Genomic DNA, 23891 nt, shown 5'->3' with positions numbered 1-23891 from the left:
TATTAGGGATGCAAATTTCGTGAATTTTTCTTAACCAAATAGATTCCTCAGTTTATTTTCCACACACCATTTGCAGTTTCACGTTATAACAATAAAGTTAAACAATCACATTATGATTAAATGTTTTATAACAAGTTACGGTTTAACAGCATAAATGATATATTGTTATATCATTTATATAACGGGATAAGTTTGTATTTTGTTTTGTTTATGTTTTGTATGTTGACCTTTGAATTTCAAACATCAGCAGGGCTGAGGGAGGATGAGGATGAAAACACATGAAACACTTGGTGTAATGTGCTCGGCTCAGTTTGGTCACACGGCCATCATCATAGATTCACTTATCACCAATGAAGCCGTTAAACGATACTCATCATTTTACTTTGTCTCTGTACAACATAGCACAGTGTAGCTTCCGCTTTAACTGTGCGTGCTCCCGCGGCGGGCCCGCCGTTCTGAGCAAGCCGACAGGACCCGGACCGGTGACCCGGACCCGCTCCCTGACAGACCATAGCTACACAGTGGTGGTGAGATTAGTCGTCCTCACTCTAGCCACGCCCCATTAGTGGCGTCGCCTAGGAAACGGGGCGTGGATAAAGCGCTCCTGAAACAGGTGACCAACGTGATTGGCTGAAGTGTCGGATGATGTGGTAGCGTGCCATCGTCCCATCTGTCCTCCGCGGGCTGCTGGAGCAGGTCGGAGTCGGTCAGCGTTAGTCTCTCACTCTCCACCTGCTCACGGTAAGTCGGTCTCTCTTCTCTCAGTGTTAACGTGTCGTTACCGTGTACTGAGCCCTGAGGGGACCACACCGACGACTCAGTCCAGTTTGATGTAGACGATGGCAGAAAGAGACTGGGAGCGGAGCCGCATCCCTGCCGCTGCGGTCACGCGTCCAGCGGATAGACAGACCGGCTGCAATTGGTGTTTATTACTGCTTTAATGTGGACCAGTCAGTCATAACGTGAAAATGCACAGTGTAACAGCAATGTTTTTTTGACCGAATTATCACAACTGAGGCCAGAGAAGTGATTGTAGATAATAGATTATGTTGTTCCTGATTTTTGTGCTGGTTTCTCTCATGTCCTGGTTTATATTTGGACACCAGGCCGTAGATTATATAAGAAATAAAAATCTTTACCTGTTGAAACACCTTTGAAGAAGGTACAACCAGTAACATGAAGGTTTCCACTCCCTGTTGTTTCTGCCTTAACATGACTCGATCTAAAATTTTAAAGACCTTGTTAAGAAATATTTTCAGGCATCAAAGCAACTTCTCATAAGTGTTTGACTCAGAGGGCACACAGTAAATAAAAGACAGAACCACCATGAAAACCTCCTGCATTTAGACTATTATTGATGTGAGACCTGTGGACCAACCACTGTCATTTGGTTGAATTATCTGTCTGTCTGATCTGATAGTTGATTTTTGACTGTGGTTGTGTTTTCTGTGACCACACCTGTGTACACCTGCACAGTCTCCTGTACATTCTCCAGGTTACGTTGCTCTTTGTGTGTGGCAGTTCTGGTGCACCATGCTGACCCGTCTGTTCCGTATGCATGGCCTCCTGGTGGCGTCCCACCCCTGGGAGGTGATTGTTGGCACAGTCACTCTGACCATCTGTATGATGTCCATGAACATGTTCACCGGCAATGACCAGGTCTGTGGCTGGAACTTTGATTGCCCCAAAACAGAGGAGGTGAGTCAACGAGATGAGTGTGTATTCACATACTCTCTTCACCTGCAGCTCAGATCATATGTCACACTGACAGAACATGATCCTTTGACATGCATCACAGCTCTGACAAATGGTCATTCCCTCCATTCAGAATTGATATCCATTGTTATGACCTATATCTATAAATCCTCGGCTCCAAGTATGACAGTCAGTCAGTTCATCAGTCCAGACCAACACAACATCTACCAGATAGTTCACCATGAAATCTGGTCTCATCTAGCACCTCATCACTTCCTGGTGTCTTCACTGTTGAGCTGATGACCTCACAGTGACGACATACTCAGGAAGTCACTGCTGCACAGGAACAACCTGGAACATGACCCATGAACCAACAAACAAGATAAAACAAGATAACTAGAAAATACATTTCCTGACCCCATCTGACAGAGCAGCTGTTCATCTTCTGCCACAATATGGATTTTGTAATAATGTGATAAACATACACACATGTTGGTTTTATCACACACACAAGGGAGATCCGCTTCCACATCACCTGATGAACTACGTGACACCCACAGGTTATGTACGTCACCGCGTCACGTTAAAACCTCACAGGAGCAAGGAGGCTTCAGTTTTCTGAGTCAGTCTCCTCCAACTGGGACCTCCTCTGGGACCACAGAGCTGTGTCCTGAATATCATACAATTTTACAGTATATTATACAACCTTACAGTATATCATACAATTTTAGTATATTACTATATTATACAGTTTTACAGTGCATTATACAACTTGAAGTGTTTCTCTTGATTGACGATCAGATTTTTCTGTATAAATAAATATAAGAACAGTTGGTGCTGTTTCTCAGCTGAGACCAGGATTTGGTTCTTTGTGTTCAGGAGTCAGCAGCATTCACACAGTAAGTGAGCTTCAGAGATGCTGTTGGGTGGATCTTGTTACCTTAGGGCAGAGTCAGACCAGCTGTTTCCCCCTGTTTGAGTCTTTGTGCTAAGCTAAGCTAACCAGCTGCTAGCTGTAGCCATGTGTTAGCCTTACAGTGCATCCAGCTCCTCCTTTAAGTCTTATTATTTGTAATGAGTTTCTAATTGATCAGATTGTCTTCTCTTTCTACAGCAAATTCTGAGCAGTGACATCATCATCCTCACCATCACACGCTGCATCGCTATCGTCTATATTTATTTCCAGTTCCAGAACCTGAGACAGCTGGGATCCAAATATATTTTAGGTAAATTACTGATGGTCACGTGTCATATGATGTCACAGATGACTGATGCAGTGGGTCTTTGAAGGGAGCAGAGCGCCTGACCTGAAATAAAAAGCAGCTCTTCCTCTGTCCACAGGCATCGCCGGCCTCTTCACCATATTCTCCAGCTTCGTGTTTAGCACGGTGGTCATTCACTTCCTGGACAAGGAGCTCACAGGCCTCAAGTAAGGACCCGGTCTTTATTCCGTCCTCTCAGTGTCTCTGTGAGGACCCAGTCCTCATCCTGTCTTCTCAATGTCTCCGTGAGGACCCAGTCCTCATCCTATCCTCTCAGTGACTCTGTGAGGACCCAGTCCTCATCCTCTTCTCTCAGTTTCTCTGTAAGGACTGAATCCTCGCCCTGTCCTTTCAGTGTCTCTGTGAGGACCCAGTCCTTATCCTGTCCTCTGCTCTGTCCTTTAGTGAAGCTCTGCCCTTCTTCCTGCTCCTCATCCTATCCTCTCAGTGACTCTGTGAGGACCCAGTCCTCATCCTCTCCTCTCAGTGTCTCTGTAAGGACTGAATCCTCGCCCTGTCCTTTCAGTGTCTCTGTGAGGACCCAGTCCTTATCCTGTCCTCTGCTCTGTCCTTTAGTGAAGCTCTGCCCTTCTTCCTGCTCCTCATCGACCTGTCCAAAGCTTGTGCTCTGGCCAAGTTCGCTCTGAGCTCCAGTTCTCAGGTGAGAAGAAATGTTCAGTCGTCACATCACAACCTGAGGTTCATCTGTTCACCTGACTGGATCATTTCACTCTCACCTTTCAGGATGAAGTGAGGGACAACATTGCTCGTGGCATGGCAGTGCTGGGACCGACCTTCACTCTGGATGCCCTGGTTGAGTGTTTAGTGATCGGAGTGGGGACCATGTCAGGTACTCCTTTGAATGAAATGTGAGGTTTGATAACTCAGTTTTCATGATGAAGATCAGGTGAAAACAGCCACATTTAAACTGAACCTGAAAAAGCTTTGAGGAAGTAAACTTGGTGTGAGTCACTGAGGTCAGAGTCCGCTTCCTGTCTCAGAGTGGACCCTGGTTGCACCGCTCACTCCTCAGCAGACAGGACAGAGCAGAAGCTCTATCTAACCCTAACCCTGGCTCTCTGTTTGGCCCCTCTCAGGTGAATTATACCTGAGGATGTTTTTGTGTCTCTCAGGTGTGCGGCAGCTGGAGATCATGTGCTGCTTCGGCTGCATGTCCGTCTTGGCCAACTACTTTGTGTTCATGACCTTCTTCCCTGCGTGTGTGTCTCTGGTGCTGGAGGTGAGGCTGCAGTCTGGTTGTATGTGTGTATGTGTGTGTTAAAGTGGGTCTGATTGACTGTTGTGTTTGTTCCTGTAGTTGTCCCGTGAGAGTCAGGAGGGCCATCCTATCTGGCAGCTGAGCCACTTCTCCAGAGTGCTGGAGGAGGAGGAGGACAACAAACCCAACCCTGTGACCCAGAGAGTCAAGATGATCATGGTAATGGCTCTCGTGCATCTCGTGTTCCTTTGTTGTTGTCTGAACATGCATGTGACCTCTGCTCTCTGCCCCGTCTGCAGTCTCTGGGTCTGGTGATGGTTCACGCCCACAGCCGCTGGATCGCTGAGCCCTTGTCCATCAACACCACGGTGGGTGTTCCACAGGTTGGCATGGAACTGGACCACCTGTCCCCCAGGAGGATCGAGCCAGAGAAACCGCTCTGGCACTTCTACCTCACCAGGTGAGGCTGGTGATTTGCCTGCATGTGACAGAAATTAAGGAGTGCTGATTCACAGTGGACAGTAACTGTTACAGACTATTGTAGCTGCAGCTCTGACCTGCAGACACTCTGCAGACATGAGCTGTTTGTACTGATGTTATTGAAGCTTTCAGGAGGTCACTCACTAAACCAGTGTTACTGCCCGACTGGTACATAAACCTGATCACTGATTGACAGTGGACTGTGCTATGGTCGTACTGGGAGACCTGTCATTGAGGCCCTGAACTAACATGGCTGCCAGTGTCTTTTTTACTTTGATGTCATGATTAAAGCAGGGACCGCTTGACTTGTGTGAGGAAGCTAAAGGAAATGCCACTGTCCTCTGCAGGATGATCACCATGGATGTAGAGCAGGTCATCTGTCTGGCCCTGGCCCTGCTGCTGGCGATCAAGTACATCTTCTTTGAGCAGGTTGAGACAGAGTCTACACTGTCACTGAAGAACCCCATCACTCTTTCTGCCCCCGCTCTAACCCTGCGACGGCCCATCGAGACCTGTTGCAGGAAGGAGCTGCCAGCTCCTCATCCCCTCGCCCCTGCCCACAGCGTGGCTGCCCTGGGACGCTCCAGCAAGGCAGAGAAAGGTGTGTGTGGACTCAGTGATGATGCTGAAGCAGACCTGTGTAGACCTGTGGTTCACACTCCACCTTATCTCCTCAGATGAGGTTATCCGGCCCCGGTCCCTCCCAGCTGCTTATCCCCAGCCAAAGAGCATCTTTGTCATGGGGGAGGAAGAGGAAGAGCTAAAGTCTGATGCTGCTAAGCCGGACCTCCCCCCAGAGCCCAGAGACCTGGACCAATGTGTGGCCATCCTCAACAACCCTAAGGTAACATCACACATACACAGTAACACCTGACAGCTGATCACTCAGCTCCTGTCAGGTGGCTGAGCGGTTTACGTCACCTCGACCCACATCCCAGCTCCCTCAGGTGTCAGTGTGGGTTGTGGCGTCCCTTCCCACCAATCAGACTGCAGGGTTTGAGGAGTTGTGTGATTTAATTAGGCTGTAATGAGATTAGTCACTGTGGTATCTCTTTGAGGCTCAACCAATTAGATTATGACGCCAACAGAAAATACACTGGCTCTGTTTGGCCACTCTGCACTCACCTGAGTTTCCCAGTTAAGATTCTGTGTCCTGGTACACACACCTGGAGGGTCACACAGGTAGTGTGACAGGTACACATGTATACATATGACATAATAATATGTGGACAGAGACACTATCTCTAGATAGACTCACACCTGACGTAACACAACCACATACACAAATGTCATAGCAGGTGATCATCACTGTCACCAACAAACCATAACAAACACGTCACCTGCAGCGAGTGGACTCTACTGTCTGCCACATCCTGCAATGCAATGTGCTGCCATTTCAGGATGAGAAAATGATCTGTTAATGAGACACAAGATGATGATTAATGAATTAATTAATTCACAGCTCATTATAAACAGCTGATTTCTGTTATAGAGGGTGAAATCACAGCAGATGTGTTTCATATAGACTGACATGTGTTGTGTTTCAGTTAACGTGAACACACAGCAGTCTGTGTTTTCTACAGTGTGTACAGTCTGTTGTGTCCTGTGTGAAACGACTCCCAAACAACATGAACACACTACACACTGAACAGTCAGTGGCTGCATGAATGTGTGTTGCAGCTGGGGCCTCGTTTCCTGAGTGATGCTGAGGTGATGCTGCTGGTCAACTCCAAACACATCCCAGCGTACAAACTGGAAGCCACGATGGAGCAACCGGAGAGGGGCGTGGCCATCCGCAGACAGATGATTTCCTCAAAGCTGCCCTCTCCCTCTGCACTCTCCTCCCTGCCATACACACACTACGACTACTCCAAGGTGAAAGCACATGCGCGAGCGCACACAGACACACATACACACACACAGCAGTCCTCTCTGTAACACACTTTCTGTTTCCCAGGTTATGGGCACCTGCTGTGAGAATGTAATTGGTTACATGCCTGTACCAGTGGGTGTGGCTGGACCGCTGCATCTGGATGGGAAGCAGTTCCAGGTTCCCATGGCAACCACAGAGGGCTGTTTGGTTGCCAGCACCAACCGCGGTTGTCGAGCAATTGCTGTGAGTGTGAGATTGTTGTTTTCCTACAGAACAAAGTAACAGGTAACAAATCTCCAGTTGCTGCACTCAGTCAGTCCTCATCATCAATAACACACACAGACACAAAGACACACACACACACACACACAGACCCAGACAGACACAGACAGACACACACACACACACACACACACACACAGATACACACACGCACGCGCACACAGGTTATTTTCAAAACATTCAGTCTAAAAATAAAATGAAATGTAAAATAGTGGAGCGCAGGAGGGTCCACCAGGAATGTGAGGTGTTCCTGTCACAGTGTGATGTCACAGTGACAGACAGATGACTGTATGTCATCCTGCTGATCTGACCTCAGATCATTAAATTCTTTCTAACAAACCAGGTTGTGACTGAGTCTTGTTTTATCTGTTTCTGTCACTTTGCTGTTTTTTCACACTTCAGTACAGACTCTTGTCATAGCACTGTCCTCTGTTAATATGAACTGTGGATCTTGTGGCCCCTATGTGCTGCAGCTGGGAGGCGGAGCCAGCAGTCGTATCCTGGGTGACAACATGACTCGAGGACCCGTGGTGAGGCTGCCCTCTGCCTGCCAGGCTGCGGAGGTCAAGGCCTGGCTGGAGAGCACGGACGGCTTTCAGGCCATCAAAGAAGCCTTTGACAACACCAGCAGGTAAAAGATGACATCTGACACGGACAGGACTAAAATTCAAAGTATGGGCTCAGTGTGGGTGTGTGTGTGTGTCTACATATTTTTTTTTGTGGTTGTTTTCAGGTTTGCTCGGCTCCAGAAGCTGCTGGTTGGTATGGCTGGAAGAAATCTGTACATCCGCTTTCATTCCAAGACTGGAGACGCCATGGGGATGAATATGATCTCTAAGGTAACTGTGTGTGTGTGTGATCAATAGAATACCATCACAGTTTGTCAAATGCATTTCAAAGCAACATGACCTACAGTGGTACGCACATGATGATCACATAACAGACCTGCAGGGATGTGACAGACATGTGACCTGTGTATCACCTGTCCTACTTGCAGGGCACAGAGCAGGCTCTGAGCAGACTTCAGCAGCACTTCCCAGAGCTGCAGGTGGTGGCTGTCAGCGGAAACTACTGCACCGACAAGAAACCAGCCGCCATCAACTGGATTGAAGGTCGGGGCAAGTCTGCCGTCTGTGAAGCTACCATCCCTGCTAAAGTGGTCAGAGAGGTAGGAGGAGCCAGGACTGAGAGTGCTGCTTCCTGCTGTTGGCGCTGATTTCTCACACATATTTTAGGGGGAGGGGTCAGGTATTAAAGGGTCCTGCGCTGTTTTACTGTCATCTGTTAAAGGTCCCTCCAGGTTAGAGGACAAAGTTCAAGCATCTTCGCAAGATTTTTTAGTGTGATATTCTGAAACTTCAGTTAAACTCTGACTAACATCTGGATCCATTTCATGCTCTATGTTTGTCGTTCCTCCATCATCCACATCCTCATGTTAACTGACATCAGCAGACTCATGTTTCCTCCTCGTACTGCAGGTGTTGAAAACAACAACAGAAGCTCTGGTGGAAGTGAACATCAGTAAGAACCTAGTGGGCTCAGCCATGGCAGGAAGCATCGGTGGATTCAATGCTCATGCAGCCAACCTCGTGGCTGCCATCTACATCGCATGTGGACAGGTGGAGTAGCTCCCAGGAAATGTTTTGCACCACTTTATTACAGTGCCTTCTCCATTCCTGTGTTAATGTGTGTGTGTGCCTGTGTGTGTGTCCTCCAGGATCCAGCCCAGTCAGTGGGCAGCAGTAACTGCATCACCCTGATGGAGGCATCAGGACCAACAGGAGAGGACCTGTACATCAGCTGCACCATGCCGTCTATAGAGCTGGGCACTGTGGGAGGGGGCACCAACCTGCCCCCTCAGCAAGCCTGCCTCCAGGTACGCTCTCACACACACACACACATTAACAGCAGCAGCTGCTGTGGATCTGATGGAAACCAAACACTGAGCTAAAAGAACGGGAACACTGAACTGAGACTGATCAGGTGATCTCATTGGTCTGATGATGTGTCAGTGTCATGTTCACTAACAAAACAACCAGTTACTGCAGGTTTAACAGGTGTGTGTCTGTGTGTGTCTGTGTGTGTGTGTGTGTGTGTGTGTGTGTGTGCAGATGCTGGGTGTGCAGGGAGCCAGTCAGGACTGTCCAGGGGAGAATGCCCGGCAGCTGGCCAGGGTGGTGTGTGCCACGGTGCTGGCTGGAGAGCTCTCACTGATGGCTGCTCTGGCTGCTGGACACCTGGTCAAGAGTCACATGACACACAACAGGTAAGAGCCAGGAAGCTCAGCCCATGTCAAACAGTAGAGTCACATACAGTGTTGATGGAGACATCTGTCAGCATGTTTCCATCGCTACACAAAAGAGAAGCAGATGTTTCATCTGAAAAAACATCTGTGTTAAAGACAACAGCATCAAGGAAAATGTTGGTGCTTTGAAGTTAGCATAGCTAGTAGCTTAGCTTGTTTACACACAACAGCTGAGAAGACATTATGTAGATAAACAATGTGCACACGCGTCATTCATCAGAGAAACATTCAGGTTCAGGTTTATTCATCAGTGCTTCACGAGGATTTGAAAAAAACAAAACAAACAACAAACAAATGCAAACAAATTACTCAAGATAATAAAAACTATAAAAACACAATAAAAATTGAAAACACACAACTGTCAGTATAAATATCAACTGTATCATAGTGTGTCCAGCTGGAGCTGAGAGACAATGCTACACCTGTGATCCAGGTACATTTAGTTTGGTGCAGACAAAGACTCACCATACACAAGGTCCAAGGGTGGACCTAACGGTCTACACTGCAGGGGGTCTGAGCCAGTCCAAACAGACAAACTAATGTGGGTTAAACCACATTCAGGTTTTGCAGGTTCATATAAATGTTAAACTTAAACCATTTCAAGCCTTAACTTTTATACAATAACCTGTATACATGTTACACTAGCTGAGGTAGTCTAAGACAAAGTAACGGTCCCGTCTGCAGGTCCAAGGTGAATCTACAGGAGACCCCAGGAACCTGCAGCAGGAAGGCATCCTGAGAGCAGCGTCCTTCAGGAGCAGTAACCTCAGGAAATAATGGACAATCTGAAAGAGACCAATCAGTCATCATGAGAAACAGACCTCAGACTTTCTCCGAGTGACACAGGAAAGGATCAATACAGACTAATCAGATTGATCTGTAAGAGAGGATCCACATCTCTGAAGATAATATAGAACTGAGAGCAGACCATCACTGACTTCTTTAATTTCTGTGGTTGAGAATCTTAAAACACAAAAGCACTGATACCACAGACTGTACACTCTACACTGACACATTAAGGCACCACAGACTTTACACTGACCCTTGAAGGCACCACAGACTGTACACTGACACCTGAAGGTACCACAGACTGTACACAGACTGTAGGTTCACTGTAGGTCACACTGTGCGACATGGGTCTGACAAACATGGCTATGACATCATGGCTGATGTTTAACACCTGAGTCATCAGCTGGGACACAATCAATATACAAGACTAATACATCATGAGAGAGCACCATCATCTGGCCCACTGTCGTGGTCAATGAGCACAAATTGATTTGATTGGAGTAATAGTGATATTTATTGTATGAAAAAAATTCCCAGGAAAAGGAAGAAGAGGAGAATGTGGACGTGGCAAGGTGAAGGAAAAGAGGCCAACGTGGGCCGTTAATTTACAGGGGTTAGGTTAAGGGGTTAGGGGGGTTACAGTTAGGGGGTTACAATTAGGGGTTCAGGGGGTTACAGTTAGGGGGTTAGGGTAAGGGGATTAGGGGGTTACAGTTAGGGGTTACAATTAGGGGGTTACAGTTAGAGGGTTAGGGGGTTACAGTTAGGGGGTACAGTTAGGGGGTTAGGGTAAGGGGTTTAGGGGGTCACAGTTAGGGGATTAGTGGGTTACAGTTAGCGGGTTAAAGTTAGGGGGTTAGAGCGAGGAGACAATGATGCACATGGACGTCATTTCACGCTGCCTATTGGTTGGTTAACAGACTAGGCTTGTAGCAGCGGTCACAATATCATAATCATGCTCCAGGCTCTTTGGTCACATCATTGTGATAACGGCCATCTTTGAACCTCTCACAGTACGACGTTGGACCATGACCAACCTTCACCACATTTGTTTCAAGTCATGTTTCTGGACGACCCAGAGTCACACAGTGTTCCGGCCTTAAAGTGAAGCTATGTGTTGAATGTGTGTGGTTTTGACCTTCTGATGATTAACTCTCCATTAACAGCCACTGCTCCATTTGAATTATGTTCTCTGTGTCGACAAGATATTAGATGAGAAACAGATCAGATCAATAATTTACATCCTATGACTTTGTTTTACTTTTTTAAGTTAATGTTAAATCAGGAATATTTTATGTTCTTTTCAAACTTAATTACAAAATTAAAAATTCTTATCTATTTATTGTAAATGACGTCTGGCGCACCACCTACAGTACCTCCACAACCCACAAGGGGGCCACAGCCCACACTTTGGGAAACACTGCATAATCCCATTATACTGTGTAACTATACAGCAACAAAACCAACTGAACCAAAGAACTGTTTCAGCCCATTTACTACAAACGTGTGTGTGTGTGTGTGTGTGTGTTGAAGTGGCAGACTCTTGAGTCGAGCCTGTAATCCATTAATAATGTCTGCTTCTAATCAATACAGAGCTATGATGTCAGTGGCATCATCAGTGTTGTAATGTGTTGGTGATAATCCTGTTGTACCAGCAGACACAGAAAGAGATGTTGGAGATATTTTGTAATAAACACTTTAGGGTTGTCCTGTTTTGATTATTGATCAATGATGAATGATTTTACAGTAACTGTGACTCAGTTGCTCTCTCAGCCCAGTGTCATCTGAACCTCAGACATGTTCCTTGTGTCAGATGAAAACATTAACATGGTTTGTTTGAGGGTTGATAGATTATTGATTTTTACCAATAGATCTGAACATGAATGACAGATCCTGGAGCCAGATTCTGACACCTGATCAGTCCTGTAAAGAGTTTCAGATGAAGGGATTTAGAATTATTTATTATTATCAATAATTAATTATTTCCTGTAACATTGTATCATTACTAAATATATTTTTTGCACTGACTCACTACACACTAACACAACTAAGGCACGCACAATGCACAGAGAGGGGGAGACATGGAGGTGGATATGGGGCCCGGAGTTTGATTTTGGCCCCTGTCATTTTAATGTGGCCCCGCTCAAGTTAATTCTCTGGTGTTTCTCAATGTCCTGATGTTCCTAACCCTAACCCTGAAAACCAGAGTCTGGATGGGAATGTGGCAGGAAACCTGAAACTACAGCTTCAGAAAACGCTGAACGCTCTGTAAAAAACATGTTAACATTTATCACAGTCAACGAGATTAAACTGCATCAGTCCCAAAATTAAGATGGTGAACTGGACTCCTGAGACCAGTGAGACCTGCAGTCAGAGTCCATCAGTTAGACCTGCAGTCAGAGTCCAGCAGTGAGACCTGCAGTGAGACCTGTAGTCCTGCAGTCACCCTGCTGAATCAGCTTCACTGTTTCAGGGTCTAATCAGTGACAGTCAAAGTTACTCTTCTAATCAGATAACAGGCTTTAACTTTCTCTGCTCTGCAGAGCTCTCAGTCAGAAATCCTCCACTCATATGTCAGCGCTCAGCCTCGCCAGAGAAGCTGCTGTCCAATCAGATTATGGCCCAGAACATCTCACTAGTTGTGAGCACACCGATTGGCTGAGCCCTGGCAGACACTGCAGAGCAGAGTTGGCCGATCTGAAGTTACAGACACACCTCTGTTCACTTTAACACTTGAGGTACCAGAGAGGTTCAGAGAGACAGCTCTGTTCAGGTCTCTTGCTCAACAACTCCGTGGATGACTCCACATTCACACTGTAACCAACTAGAGGAGTCCAATGGCCCCTGTATCCAGACTTCAGCCAGGCTGTGGAGGGCTGGTCTGAGTCTAATGGAGCTGTTATTGTTCCTTCTTACAGACTGATAACAATTATTTGAATGAGTCATGTTAACAGTGCTGTTCATGTTAATCCACATGTTAAACCATGTGTCAGGGGACTAAAATGCATCCTTGATAACACAGTGTTAAATTAATTCATATTCATAGGATTTCTACAGAGCTCCAGCAGAGACCTCCTGTGGATTATATTATGTTTTATTTGTGATGAACATATTTTTACATCACGTAATGAGGTGAAACCTACTGGTATTTTAAAATCTTCCAAGTGAGACGCTGCTGCAGTCTGGGGGAAGGCCACAGGCCTCACCAGCTCCACCCTCCCGTCCACTGGCTGGCGCTGGTGACAATCAATACACACGAGCATAATAAACAGAAGCAGAAGAAGAGGAGGCGGAACAGGAAGTGAAAGACGCAGCGGACACCGGTGACCAAGCTGCAGCCTGACCCATTATGTCGTTCCTCACCAGACCTCCTCGTGTTGCTTCTCACATTTGTCTCCTTGTGAACCCACAGCTCCACGTGGTGACGTCACTGAGCACCAGAAGCCTCCGTAACCAGGTAACGACCCCCCCCCCCGTCCCGTGCTGATACGGTGAACGCGGTTCACCGACCCCGGGTTCTGTCATTCTTATCAGTGATTATCGGTAATTATCATCGGTAATGACCAGTTATTCATAGTGTTTTTTGTGTTCCAGCTCAGGAGCGTGTCTCCCCTCCCGGGGTTTCGTCCGTTCAGTGAACACATGCTCCCGGGCCGCGCAGCCGCCTGTCCCCGCCCAAACACAGTGAGTCCTGCTGCCAGACTCCGTTCAAAAGTCTCACAATTTAAGGATTAACAGACTAAACAGGTTTTATCTTGTTTTACTAAGTGTGAGGGGCTTCTCCAGCAGCAACAATGTATTTAAACTACCGGTCACGTGATTCAGGTGTTTGATGTGAAGCTGACAGTCAGACAGTCACAGTGCAGAGACTTGAAAGGATTTAACAGTGAGTCCTTGTTGTGTTTTGTTCAGTGTTCAGGATTTCTGTGTCAGTGGTTCCAGAGGAGAGGTGATGGAGACAGGTGGAGGAGGAGGAGCATCCACCTGACCCCCCCGAGCCTGGAGAACCCCACCCCTTTACAGACAGGGTAACCTGCAGCTCTCCTCATTTCTGAGCATCACCACCAGGTGGTGTGTATATAATGTGTAGCATTGTGTATATTGTGTACCTCTGTGTGTCTGTGTCAGTGATCAGGTGTGTATTGTGTAACGTTGTGTACCTTTGTGTGTCTGTGTGTAGCGACCTGTCTGAGGCAGCCTATGAGAAGCTGGTAGACCAGACTCTGGACGCTCTGGCTGATTTCTTCGAAGACCTGACAGACGAAGCTTTCACTGCAGTCGACTACGACGTTGTCTTCTCTGTGAGTCACTGTCTCGACTACAGCACCGGTACTGGTCACTCAAACTGACTGCTGATAGGCTGATGAGCGCTCACCTGAGAAGAAGGCAACAGGCTCATTGTCATGGTTCATTTTGTCACTATGGTGATGAGGAGTGTAAGAACTACAGGTGAAACAGAGGGAATCACACTGATTATCTGATGATATCAGAATCAGAATCAGTTTTATTGCCAAGTATGTTTCCACATACAAGGGATTTGTTTTGGTGATTGGTGCAATTGGAGGTTCTTGGAGGTTCTTGTAAACAACAGGTTTAGTTTCTGCCTGTATGTGGGAATCAGGTGGACCATGACATGGTCAGAGTGGCCCAGTGCAGCCCGGGGGACGGCGGGATAAGCTCCACTGATTGTGGTGTAACAGTGGTCCAGAGTGTTCCCCTCTCTGGTCGGGCAATTAACAAACTGTCTGTATTTGGGCAGTTCATGGCTGAGGTTACCTTTGTTAAAGTCACCAAGGACAATAACTAAGGAGTCCGGGTTGGTCCGCTCCACACACAGTATCTGCTGTGGCCTGTGGTGGGATGTAAACACCGACCAGGATGAATGAGGCGAACTCACAGGGGGAGTAGAAGGGCCTGCAGTTTATGATGGAAGTTTCCAGGTCAGGAGAACAGTGCTGCAGGATCACTGTCACGTCTTTGCACCAGCCACTGTTAGCATAAAAACAGATTCCTCCACCTTTCGTTTTGCCGGACAGCTCTGTGTCGCGATCCGCTCTGAAGAGTTGAAAGCCGGCCAGCTCCAGCGCAGAGTCCGGAATCGATCCACACAGCCACGTCTCCGTGAAGCACAGAACGGAAGATGAAGAAAAGTCTCTGTTCTTCTGCACCAGTAGCTGAAGTTCATCCAGCTTGTTGGGCAGTGAACGCACCTTGGAGAGAAAGATACCTGGGAGCGGTGTGCGAAGTCCGCGCCAGCGGAGACGCGCAAGCGCACCGGCACGTTTTCCTCTCTGGCGTTTCACTGCGAGAGTAACGGTCAGTGCACCTCTGACCAAAATGTCCAATAATTCCACAGGAGAGTCGAGAAAGGTGGAAAAAATCTTCTGGAATTGTTTCTCTGATGTTAATGAGCTCTTCTCTGGTGAAAGAGCTCCGGAAACCAAGGCAGAAAACTGAATTTATAAAGAAAATAAGGCAAAAAAAGTGCGTACCAACACACCGAGGCAGCCATCCGCGGCGCCATGGCAACTGGAACCTATGGAATATACAACTGGAATATATGATCTGTATTGGTAATTCTAACTCCCTCTGGACACATTGAAGGTTTTCTGCAACACATACAGTGAAACACCTGGAAACGCACACTAAGATCAATGGAGTCCTCCCCCAGACTAAAAGTTAGTGTTGCTCCCTCAGTGTTTTTATGTAACTTAGAGAAACCAGTAGAACCAGAAGCACAGAGTTCATTGTGACCCCCCACCAGAGCAATCTGTTCAACTACAACTTCCTGATAAAAATATTTTTTCATCAACTCTTCATCAGGAAAATGTGACTGAACTCAGGTTTACATTTGTGTTATTAACATGTTTACTGTTTCAGTCTTCTGTTAAAACCAGGTGGTGAAGAAGTTCATCTCATGTTACTGGTCGGGACATGTTACAGGTCTGGACATGCTACTGGTCTGTGATGGTCTGGTCAGACCTCATCAGTTTCAACATGAAGGTTCAGTCTCAGTTGTTCATAGGTTTGTCTGCTGCCTCTGTGTGAGGGACCACAGACATTAACATGAGGGTCCACAGACTTTAACATGAGGGACCACAGATACGTCTATCCTCTACGGTCTCGTGATGCCCCGATCACGTTGTGTTGCTGCTGATCCAGATCATGTTGTTTCTGCAGCTGGTTTAGTGTCTGTTTGTCTCTTTAGTGAAGTGTGATGTCCAGCAGGGGGCAGTGTGACCTGAACGCACACTGTCATCCTCAATCAGTCAACAACATGATTTAAAAAAAAATTCAACACAAGAAGTATCTGACAGGACAACTGAGTAACAAATTGTAATAATTCATTAATCACATGTTAATTTATGTGAATTAACACAATTATTAACAGACTGTAACAAAACATTTATATTAATATTAACATTAATCCTACTCATCAGATCAATCACAGCATCACTAGTACTGTCATATATCCTCTGGGTCGTCCACTCCACATATCATGTGACTATCTCAAGACTCTTGTGTCTTTTTTGGCTGCGCGACATCTGCAAATGTTTGTGACTGAGTGATGAATTGGTCGGCTGTGTGTTGGACTTCTCCCATTGGCTACTAATCTTTCAAAATGATTTGGCATTTACAATTTCTCCGACATCATCAGGGGGCATTATAGTGAAACAACAATCAAATCAAAAATAGTATTTACCTGTCAGCTCAGTGTTTGTCACACACTGTGGAGCTGTCCATGGTCCTGAAACGGGGGGGGGGGGGGGGGGGGCATGTTAACTTAAGGCAAGCTAACATGTCCCAGCTCCTGCTCTGTACTCTCCACAGTCATATGACTGGTCCACCTGAACATGTGACTTTGACTGGAAAAGGTATTCATTTTCTTCAATCAGAGCCATGTGAAGACAGTTTGTTTTGTGTCATTACTGTTGTGGTTGAACTGGTTGTGTGTGTGTGTGTGTGTGTGTGTGTGTGCGCGCATCTACAGAGCGGGGTGTTGACTGTGAAGGTGGGCGGGGACCATGGCACCTATGTCATCAACAAACAGACACCAAACAGACAGATCTGGCTTTCTTCTCCCACCAGGTAAGATTGTTGTTCCATACCTGAGTCCACACCTGAGTTCATATCTGACCTTTTTTTTAAGGAAAGGAACACATGCCCCAGACATCTTTGACACGCACATCAGAGTTACGGTGGCTCTGAAGGTCAAAATACAACAACATAACACAAAACAAAATGACATTTCAGATTACGGAAAGGGTGGGACAACACATCTTGTTTTTGATTGGACAGAGTCCCTGTTAACAATTGCATGTCATTTCCTGTTTCTTCTGCGTACTATCAACAGTGTTTCTGAAGGAATTTCAAACCGAGTTTGAAAGTATGGAGGTGGAGAGTGGAATTATGGGGGAACATTTTAACAAAGAACATACATATTATGTAATTCTTGATATGCTGCACGACATTGAAGTTTCTGATTGTGATGGGGAAAGGGAAACTTAACTTAATCAGCTGAGCGACTGCTCCTCCATTTATTGCACCTCTTACTGTTATGAATGTGTGTTGTAGACATTTGAGATAAACCTTTAACACTTTCTGAACCCCTGCCCACCCCTAAAGAGGCGTAGCATATCTTAACCTTGACGTTAGTTGAACGTCTCCTCTCCCTGTCTCACTCCTTTGGTGGGTCATAGGGGTTGAATGGGTCTGGAGCCCGTCGGGGTTGAGCTCTGTCTCCTTGAATATCATACCATCATATCAAACTTGTATTTTTTTAATCTCCCAGAAAATCTAATAGTGTATGAGCAGCTTATACAGTCTCTAACAGTGTGAACAGCACCATTTGACACACAGTAAAATCATTTTGCTGTGTGGTGACTGTAAAGTCGCTGCGTGATAAGACACTTGACAGCGCACAGACAGACACGCTCCGTGTCTCTGTGTCTCTGAAACTTTCTGAAACTTTCTTGTGATTTTAGGTTTATATGCCTTCACAAAAATCATGAACCTAAGAGTGCCTCAATTTTGATAAATGATATCACTGCCCCCGGAGAAAAAGTTGACCCCCCCTGACTGTTCTTGTAGTAGTAGCTATAGTAGCTATAATTTGCTCTCTACATTTCACTTCTTTTTCTGCATCTAGACCACATTGGACCAGGTCCAGATCAAAACACTAAGACATGTCAAACCTGGACTGGATCATCCCGAGAGGCTAAAGAAAGGTCCAATGTGGCCTGGATGCAGAAAAAGGAGTGAAATGTCTTTTTTTTTTTTTAAATATCCCAAAGAAGGGGTGGGGGTGAACAGGGGTTCAGACAGCATTAAAGGTCTATCTCAAATGTCTACAAAACACGTTCATAACAGTAAGAGGGGAAGTTAAGTTTCCCTTAACTTTCCCCTTAATTGCTGAATTGGAAGCTAACTGAGTAGCCTCCCCAAATATCAAGAATTCCATCATATGTATGTTTGTTAAAATATTCCCCTACAATTCCACTCTCCTCCATACTTTCAAACTCAGATTGAAATTCCTTTAGAAACACTGTTGAGAGTACGCAGAAGAAACAGCAAATTCCATGCAATAGTCGACAGGGACTCTGTCCAATCACAAACGAGGTGTTGTCCCTCCCTTTCCGTAATCTGTAATATTGTTTTGTTTTCTTAAATGTTTTGTTTTGTGAAATGTTGTTGTGTTTTGACCTTCACGGCCACCATACAGAGTGGTTCTCTGCTTCTCTACAACACTCACATCTGTCTGCAGCTGTCACCTCTCCTGTCGTTATACACAGAGCGGCTGATCACTGTCTGATCACAGATGATCACTGATCAATGCTCTGTGTTCATGCAGTCAACAGCTGAGTCTGGGTGAACATTTTAAACTTACAGTGATGAAGGAGTAAAACTGTCATTGTAGGGTGACAGGCAGTGGGGTGACAGGCAGTGGGTGTGGTCTTTTGTAACAGTGATGTTCAGTGTCATGACTCTGATCTGAACACCAGGTCTGAGCCACACCAGGTCTGAACCACACCTGGTCCGATACTCTGTTTTTTGTTAACAACAACAACAACAACAACAACAACAACAACAACAACAACAATAATAATGTGTGTATCTGCATTTTGACACAAAGCAACAGATTTTCTGATTAAGCTAAATAAACAAAATCATGAAGTACACACAGAGTTACAGGACTACCGCTGCTGGCACCACTGACATACTGAACTTACATATATGAAATATATGTACATATAAGATAAAAACATAGTCCTATATGTTAAACCTTAATTATATGTCTGGCTCATATGAATATGTATGTTTATATGGTACATATTACCACATACAACCCTGTTTCTAAAAAAGTTGGGACTCTGTGTAAAATGTAAATAAAAACAATGTGATGATTTGCAAATCATGTAAACTCATATTTAACTGAAATAGAACAAAGACAACATGTCAAATGTTTAATGCTGAAATAAAATTGTTTTATGAAAAATATTTGCCCAATTTTGAATTTGATGCCAGCAACACGTTTCAAAAAGTTGGGACAGGGTCATGTTTACCACTGTGTTCATCACCTCTTCTTTTTTTTTTTTTTTTAAATTATTTTTTTGGGCTTTTTATGCCTTTATTATAGACAAGTGGAGGCCGACAGGAAAGGGGGTAGAGAGAGGGGAATGACATGCAGGAAAGAGTCGGACCAGTCGGGAGTCAAACCGGTGACTGCCTGCTAAGAGCGTCTTGCACTCAACATAGTACGCGCCCTAACCACTCGACTACTGGGCCGCCCCTCATCACCTCTTCTTTTAACAACACTCAGTGTAAATGTTTGGGAGCTGAGGTGATCAGTTGCTGGAGTTTTGAAAGTGAAATGCTGTCCCATTCTTGCCTGATATAGGATTTTAACTGCTCAACAGTTCATGGTCTCCTTTCTCGTATTTTTAGTTTCATGATGCGCCAAATGTTTTCAGTGGGTGACAGGTCTGGACTGCAGACAGGCTTGTTTAGCATCGGACTCTTCTGCTATGGAGCCATGCTGTTGTAATACGCTCGGAATGTGGTTTGGCATTGTCTTGCTGAAACATGCAAGGCCTTCTCTGAAAAAGACATTGTCTGGATGGCAGCCTGTGTTGCTCCAAAACCTGTATATACCATTCAGCATTATTGGAGCCTTCCCAGATGTGCGAGCTACCCAAGCCATGGGTACTAATGGCCCCCCACACCATCACGGATGCTAGCTTTTGAACTGTTCGTTGATAACAACTTTGTTCTATTTCCAGTTAAATATGCGTTAATATGATTTACACATCATCACATCATGTTTTTATTTACATTTTACACAGTGTCCCAACATTTTGGAAACAGGGTTGTACATATGTCCATCCCAAACACTGTCAGTAGTTTATTTACACTAGAGTCCAAGACAAGTAGAGACAAACGTGTAAACATGTAGAATTTTGTGTGTTGTTTTAATGAAATATAAATTAAATATATATTGTTAACGCATGTGCTGGCAGCATGTTTTACCACACAAACAGTTTTCTGTCAAATAATCTGAGAGAACCATGAAGAGGATCTGAAGTTCTCAGAATAAAAACATAGAACACGTCAGTGTCTGTGAAGTCTTCAGCCAATCAGGACAAAGCTCTGTTGTCACAGGTGGTTCAGCCAGGTGCAGATGGTGGAGTGGTTCAGGTAGAGGAGGTTTAAATCACACAGTGAAATTAACGTTCATTTAAAACATTAAAGCAAAACTTGAATAAAAACACAGATTTGACACCATTTATTAAAACTCGTTAACTGAGGTTCCCTCAACAACAAATAAACTTTATTCTGAAGAGTCAGTGAGTTTCCTTCCTCTCTCTGCAGTGGACCGAAGCGTTACGACTGGACAGGGGAGCACTGGGTCTACTCTCATGATGGTGTCCGCCTCCACCAGCTGCTCTCCAAAGAGTTTTCCATCATCTTCAATAGGAACATTGACCTTTCTGACCTGCCCTGCTCCTGAGATCCTCACCTGCTCATCATCTACCACCATCACTCACTGAACACCTGTTCAGTCACGAACCAAAGACACAAAATATTTCCTGTATGTACAGCATCAACCCCTGATGACAGTAAAACTTCTGATAATGACCTCACACTTTATCAAACATTCAGGCTCCATAGAAACGCCTCAGTGTCCCTCACGTCTCCATGACAGTCGGTGTTTTCACTTCTGACTGACACTTTTCAACATTTCATGTGTAGCTGTACAGCGTACCTGCAGGTGCGCTCTATGTTTCTCTGAGCTCAGAAACAAACTCAAACAGAAACAAAAGCAGAAGCTTTGAACTGAATATCTGATCTTGTTCTGGTTTATTAGTAAATGTCTGGTCTAGTGTTGAACTGAAGATCTTTTCTGAACTGATCTGATTCTGATATTTGTCTGTAAATATTATATTTTGTCTTTAACTTATTCTGCTAATTCAAATTAAAATCACCCAGAGGAATTAATTCTTTGTGTGTCTGCGTACAAAAACATAAAGGGATATTGTGATATTCTGGCTGTAGTTGTTCTGTCAGTGTCAGTCCTTCAGTTCACACTGAAGTTCTTCACAGAAAACTTGTCATTTCTTTGCAAAGTGAGGCTGCAGCTTGTTGTAATTTGGGCAAAAGATGTGCTGTTGCACAGTATTCAGTTCAGTTTTATTTGTATAGTGCCAAATCATAATGTACATTATCTCAAGGCTCTTTACAGGGTCAGGTCAGACATGACTATAGAGAAAAACCCAACAATTCCCACAAAGTGCAGCACTTGGTGACGGGGGGCGGCAGTCCATCACAGGGCTGACACATAGAGACAAACAACCCCACACACACACCTACGGACAATTTAGAGTCACCAATCAACCTAACTTGCATGTCCTTGGACTGTGGGAGGAAGCTGGAGTACCCTGGGGGAACCCATGCTGACATGGAGAGAACATGCAAACTCCACAAAGAAAGGCCCCAGGTCTGGGGTACAAACTCAGAACCTTCTTGCTGTGAGGCGACAGTGCTAATCACTGCACCATCATGCCACCTATGAAAGAACAATAATTATAATAGTAATAATTATACATATTATTAGAATAATTCCAATCAATTAGAATTATTAGAATTATTATAATAGAGCAGCTAAATGCCATTGTCTAAACAGTTTGTGAGGATTAAATTACCACATGTGACAAGTGCTATTGAAGCAGGACTGAGGCCATTTGGGGTTTCAAACCCTTGACCTTGGTATCCCCAGAGAAGGTGACTTATGGGATGTGCCACTGGGTAACCATGTGCTGCAGACGCATTCACACAAGTTTAGGCTGCCACATCACATGTGCAAAACTGTCGCCCAACAAAGTTATGCACAAGGCAAGCGTTGGGAGGTATGCCAGCATCGGAGCTGCAGCTGTCACTGTAATGGGAAGTGTATTGTAACTGGTAAAGGCTAATTGTGGTATGAATTGAATTTGTTGGAATAAGTCCCACCCACTTCGACCAATCATCACTAAACTCTATGCCTGCACTCAGGAATCACCCTACATCATGCACAGCAATTTTCATAAAATCTGAGCAACTGTTACAATATGTAAACATTGATTTTTGGCGCCCCCTATTGTCTGATTTGTGCCAAATTTGAATAGAGACTGTGAATGACTTTCCAAAGGAGTATGTCAAGTTTCGTGTTGATAGCATTTTCTTTGACAAAGATATGCAACAATATGTGTTTTTTAGGTTCGATAAATCAGGTCCATATCCTCACAGTCACCTGCCAATCACACATCTAAAAATTGGTGGTAATAGGTCTTCGTTTGGGTAATATATGTAACAATTGGTATTTTGATAGCTAGCAATAAAAATTTTGTTCGTGCACAATTCTTGAAATAGCAAAAATATTTTGATAACTTTAGATCAGGTAGGTCTCACGATTATACGTGCCAAGTTTCAAGCACATTGATCAAAAACTGTAGGAGGTGTTCGGAAAAGTAGGTTTTTCATATTTTGCAATTTTGGGGAAAAAATTTCAGGCAGAAATGGGCGTGGCCTAGCTCATGATATTCAGCTGAATTCAGGGAACATGAGGATATAAAGTTTTTGAGTGTTGATATATGATTTGGGATTTATGGGCCAAAAGGTTTTTACCTTGATTATAGCACCCCTTACTGGTGGGCGTGCATCATTTTTTTTTGCGTCTGAGGTACGTGACAGCCCCTGTACCTACCCTGCAAAAAGCACCGCCCTATCTTGAACAGTTTAGGCTGTGAAAGCACTTTTAATGGTGGAAAAATAAAAATAGCTACAACTGCAAGCAGTTATGAACGGGGTCCAAGCCCTCCACACAGGTCGCCCTGCGGTGTCCAACAAAGTTGGACCCATAGCACAATGTGCATGAGACAGTGAATGACCTTCCAAAGGAGCATACAAAGTTTCATGTTAATAGCATTTTCTTTGACAAAGACTTGCAACAATATGTGTTTTTTAGGTTGTTCATTTAATCAGGTATGTGTGGAGATGTTATGTGCAAATCTTCAGGCAGATCTGGCTTAAATTGTAGGAGTTCAAAAAAGTATCTTTTGTATATGTAACGACTTGGTAAAAAAAAAAATTGAGGAAGTGGGCATGGTTTATGTCATATGATTAAGCCCCATTCAGGTAATGCAATGATATAAGTTTTTTGAATGTACCACCAAAAATGTGGGTGTTAAAAAGCAAAATGTGTTTACCTTGATTATGGTGCCCCCTGGTGGCACACATATGTAATTTTTGTTATGTCGTGTACAGGTATTCTATGTAATTCATGGCCCTCAGAATAATATTTCAGGTGAATTAAATACTTTGTATTTTTTCCTGTAATAAGCCCCACCCACTTTGACCAATCATAATTGTCTTTGGTGCATGGCCTCAGGAATGGTCTTAGAATCTACCCACCAAAGTTTGTAGAAATTGCTGCAGCCATTTATGAGATAT

The 23891-nt window shown here is 44.8% G+C and overlaps 2 protein-coding genes across 3 annotated transcripts; both read left to right on the top strand.

The window, feature by feature from the left end:
• Positions 1-450: 450 nt before the first annotated feature.
• On the top strand, positions 451-11612 carry LOC139623505 (3-hydroxy-3-methylglutaryl-coenzyme A reductase-like). Of its 2 annotated transcripts, none has more exons than XM_071481756.1 (20): positions 451-741; positions 1522-1698; positions 2810-2921; positions 3037-3124; positions 3534-3618; positions 3702-3807; positions 4091-4197; positions 4276-4395; positions 4476-4636; positions 5004-5257; positions 5334-5500; positions 6337-6531; positions 6614-6772; positions 7285-7442; positions 7545-7650; positions 7809-7979; positions 8290-8430; positions 8529-8687; positions 8923-9077; positions 9801-11612. In XM_071481756.1, the coding sequence occupies exons 2-20, from the start codon at positions 1534-1536 to the stop codon at positions 9853-9855; spliced, it is 2664 nt and encodes an 887-aa protein (XP_071337857.1). In that variant the 5' UTR covers positions 451-741; positions 1522-1533; the 3' UTR covers positions 9856-11612. The 2 variants fall into 2 exon arrangements, with proteins under 2 accessions (XP_071337857.1, XP_071337856.1); XM_071481755.1 differs by having other exon boundaries at positions 452-741; positions 1477-1698.
• A 1547-nt stretch (positions 11613-13159) lies between these two features.
• Positions 13160-21449, top strand: fxn (frataxin). The gene is made up of 6 exons (XM_071481763.1): positions 13160-13362; positions 13500-13589; positions 13818-13933; positions 14086-14206; positions 16897-16994; positions 20775-21449. The coding sequence occupies exons 1-6, from the start codon at positions 13255-13257 to the stop codon at positions 20911-20913; spliced, it is 672 nt and encodes a 223-aa protein (XP_071337864.1). The 5' UTR covers positions 13160-13254; the 3' UTR covers positions 20914-21449.
• Positions 21450-23891: the final 2442 nt, after the last annotated feature.

Source organism: Trachinotus anak, unplaced genomic scaffold (genome assembly GCF_046630095.1).
Source record: "Trachinotus anak isolate AG129_WGS33_773 ecotype Australia unplaced genomic scaffold, CSIRO_AGI_Tana_v1 ptg000008l, whole genome shotgun sequence".
Taxonomy (NCBI): Eukaryota; Metazoa; Chordata; class Actinopteri; order Carangiformes; family Carangidae; genus Trachinotus; species Trachinotus anak.
Note: the sequence above shows the minus strand (reverse complement) of the source record. Positions and strands in the feature narration are given on the sequence as shown.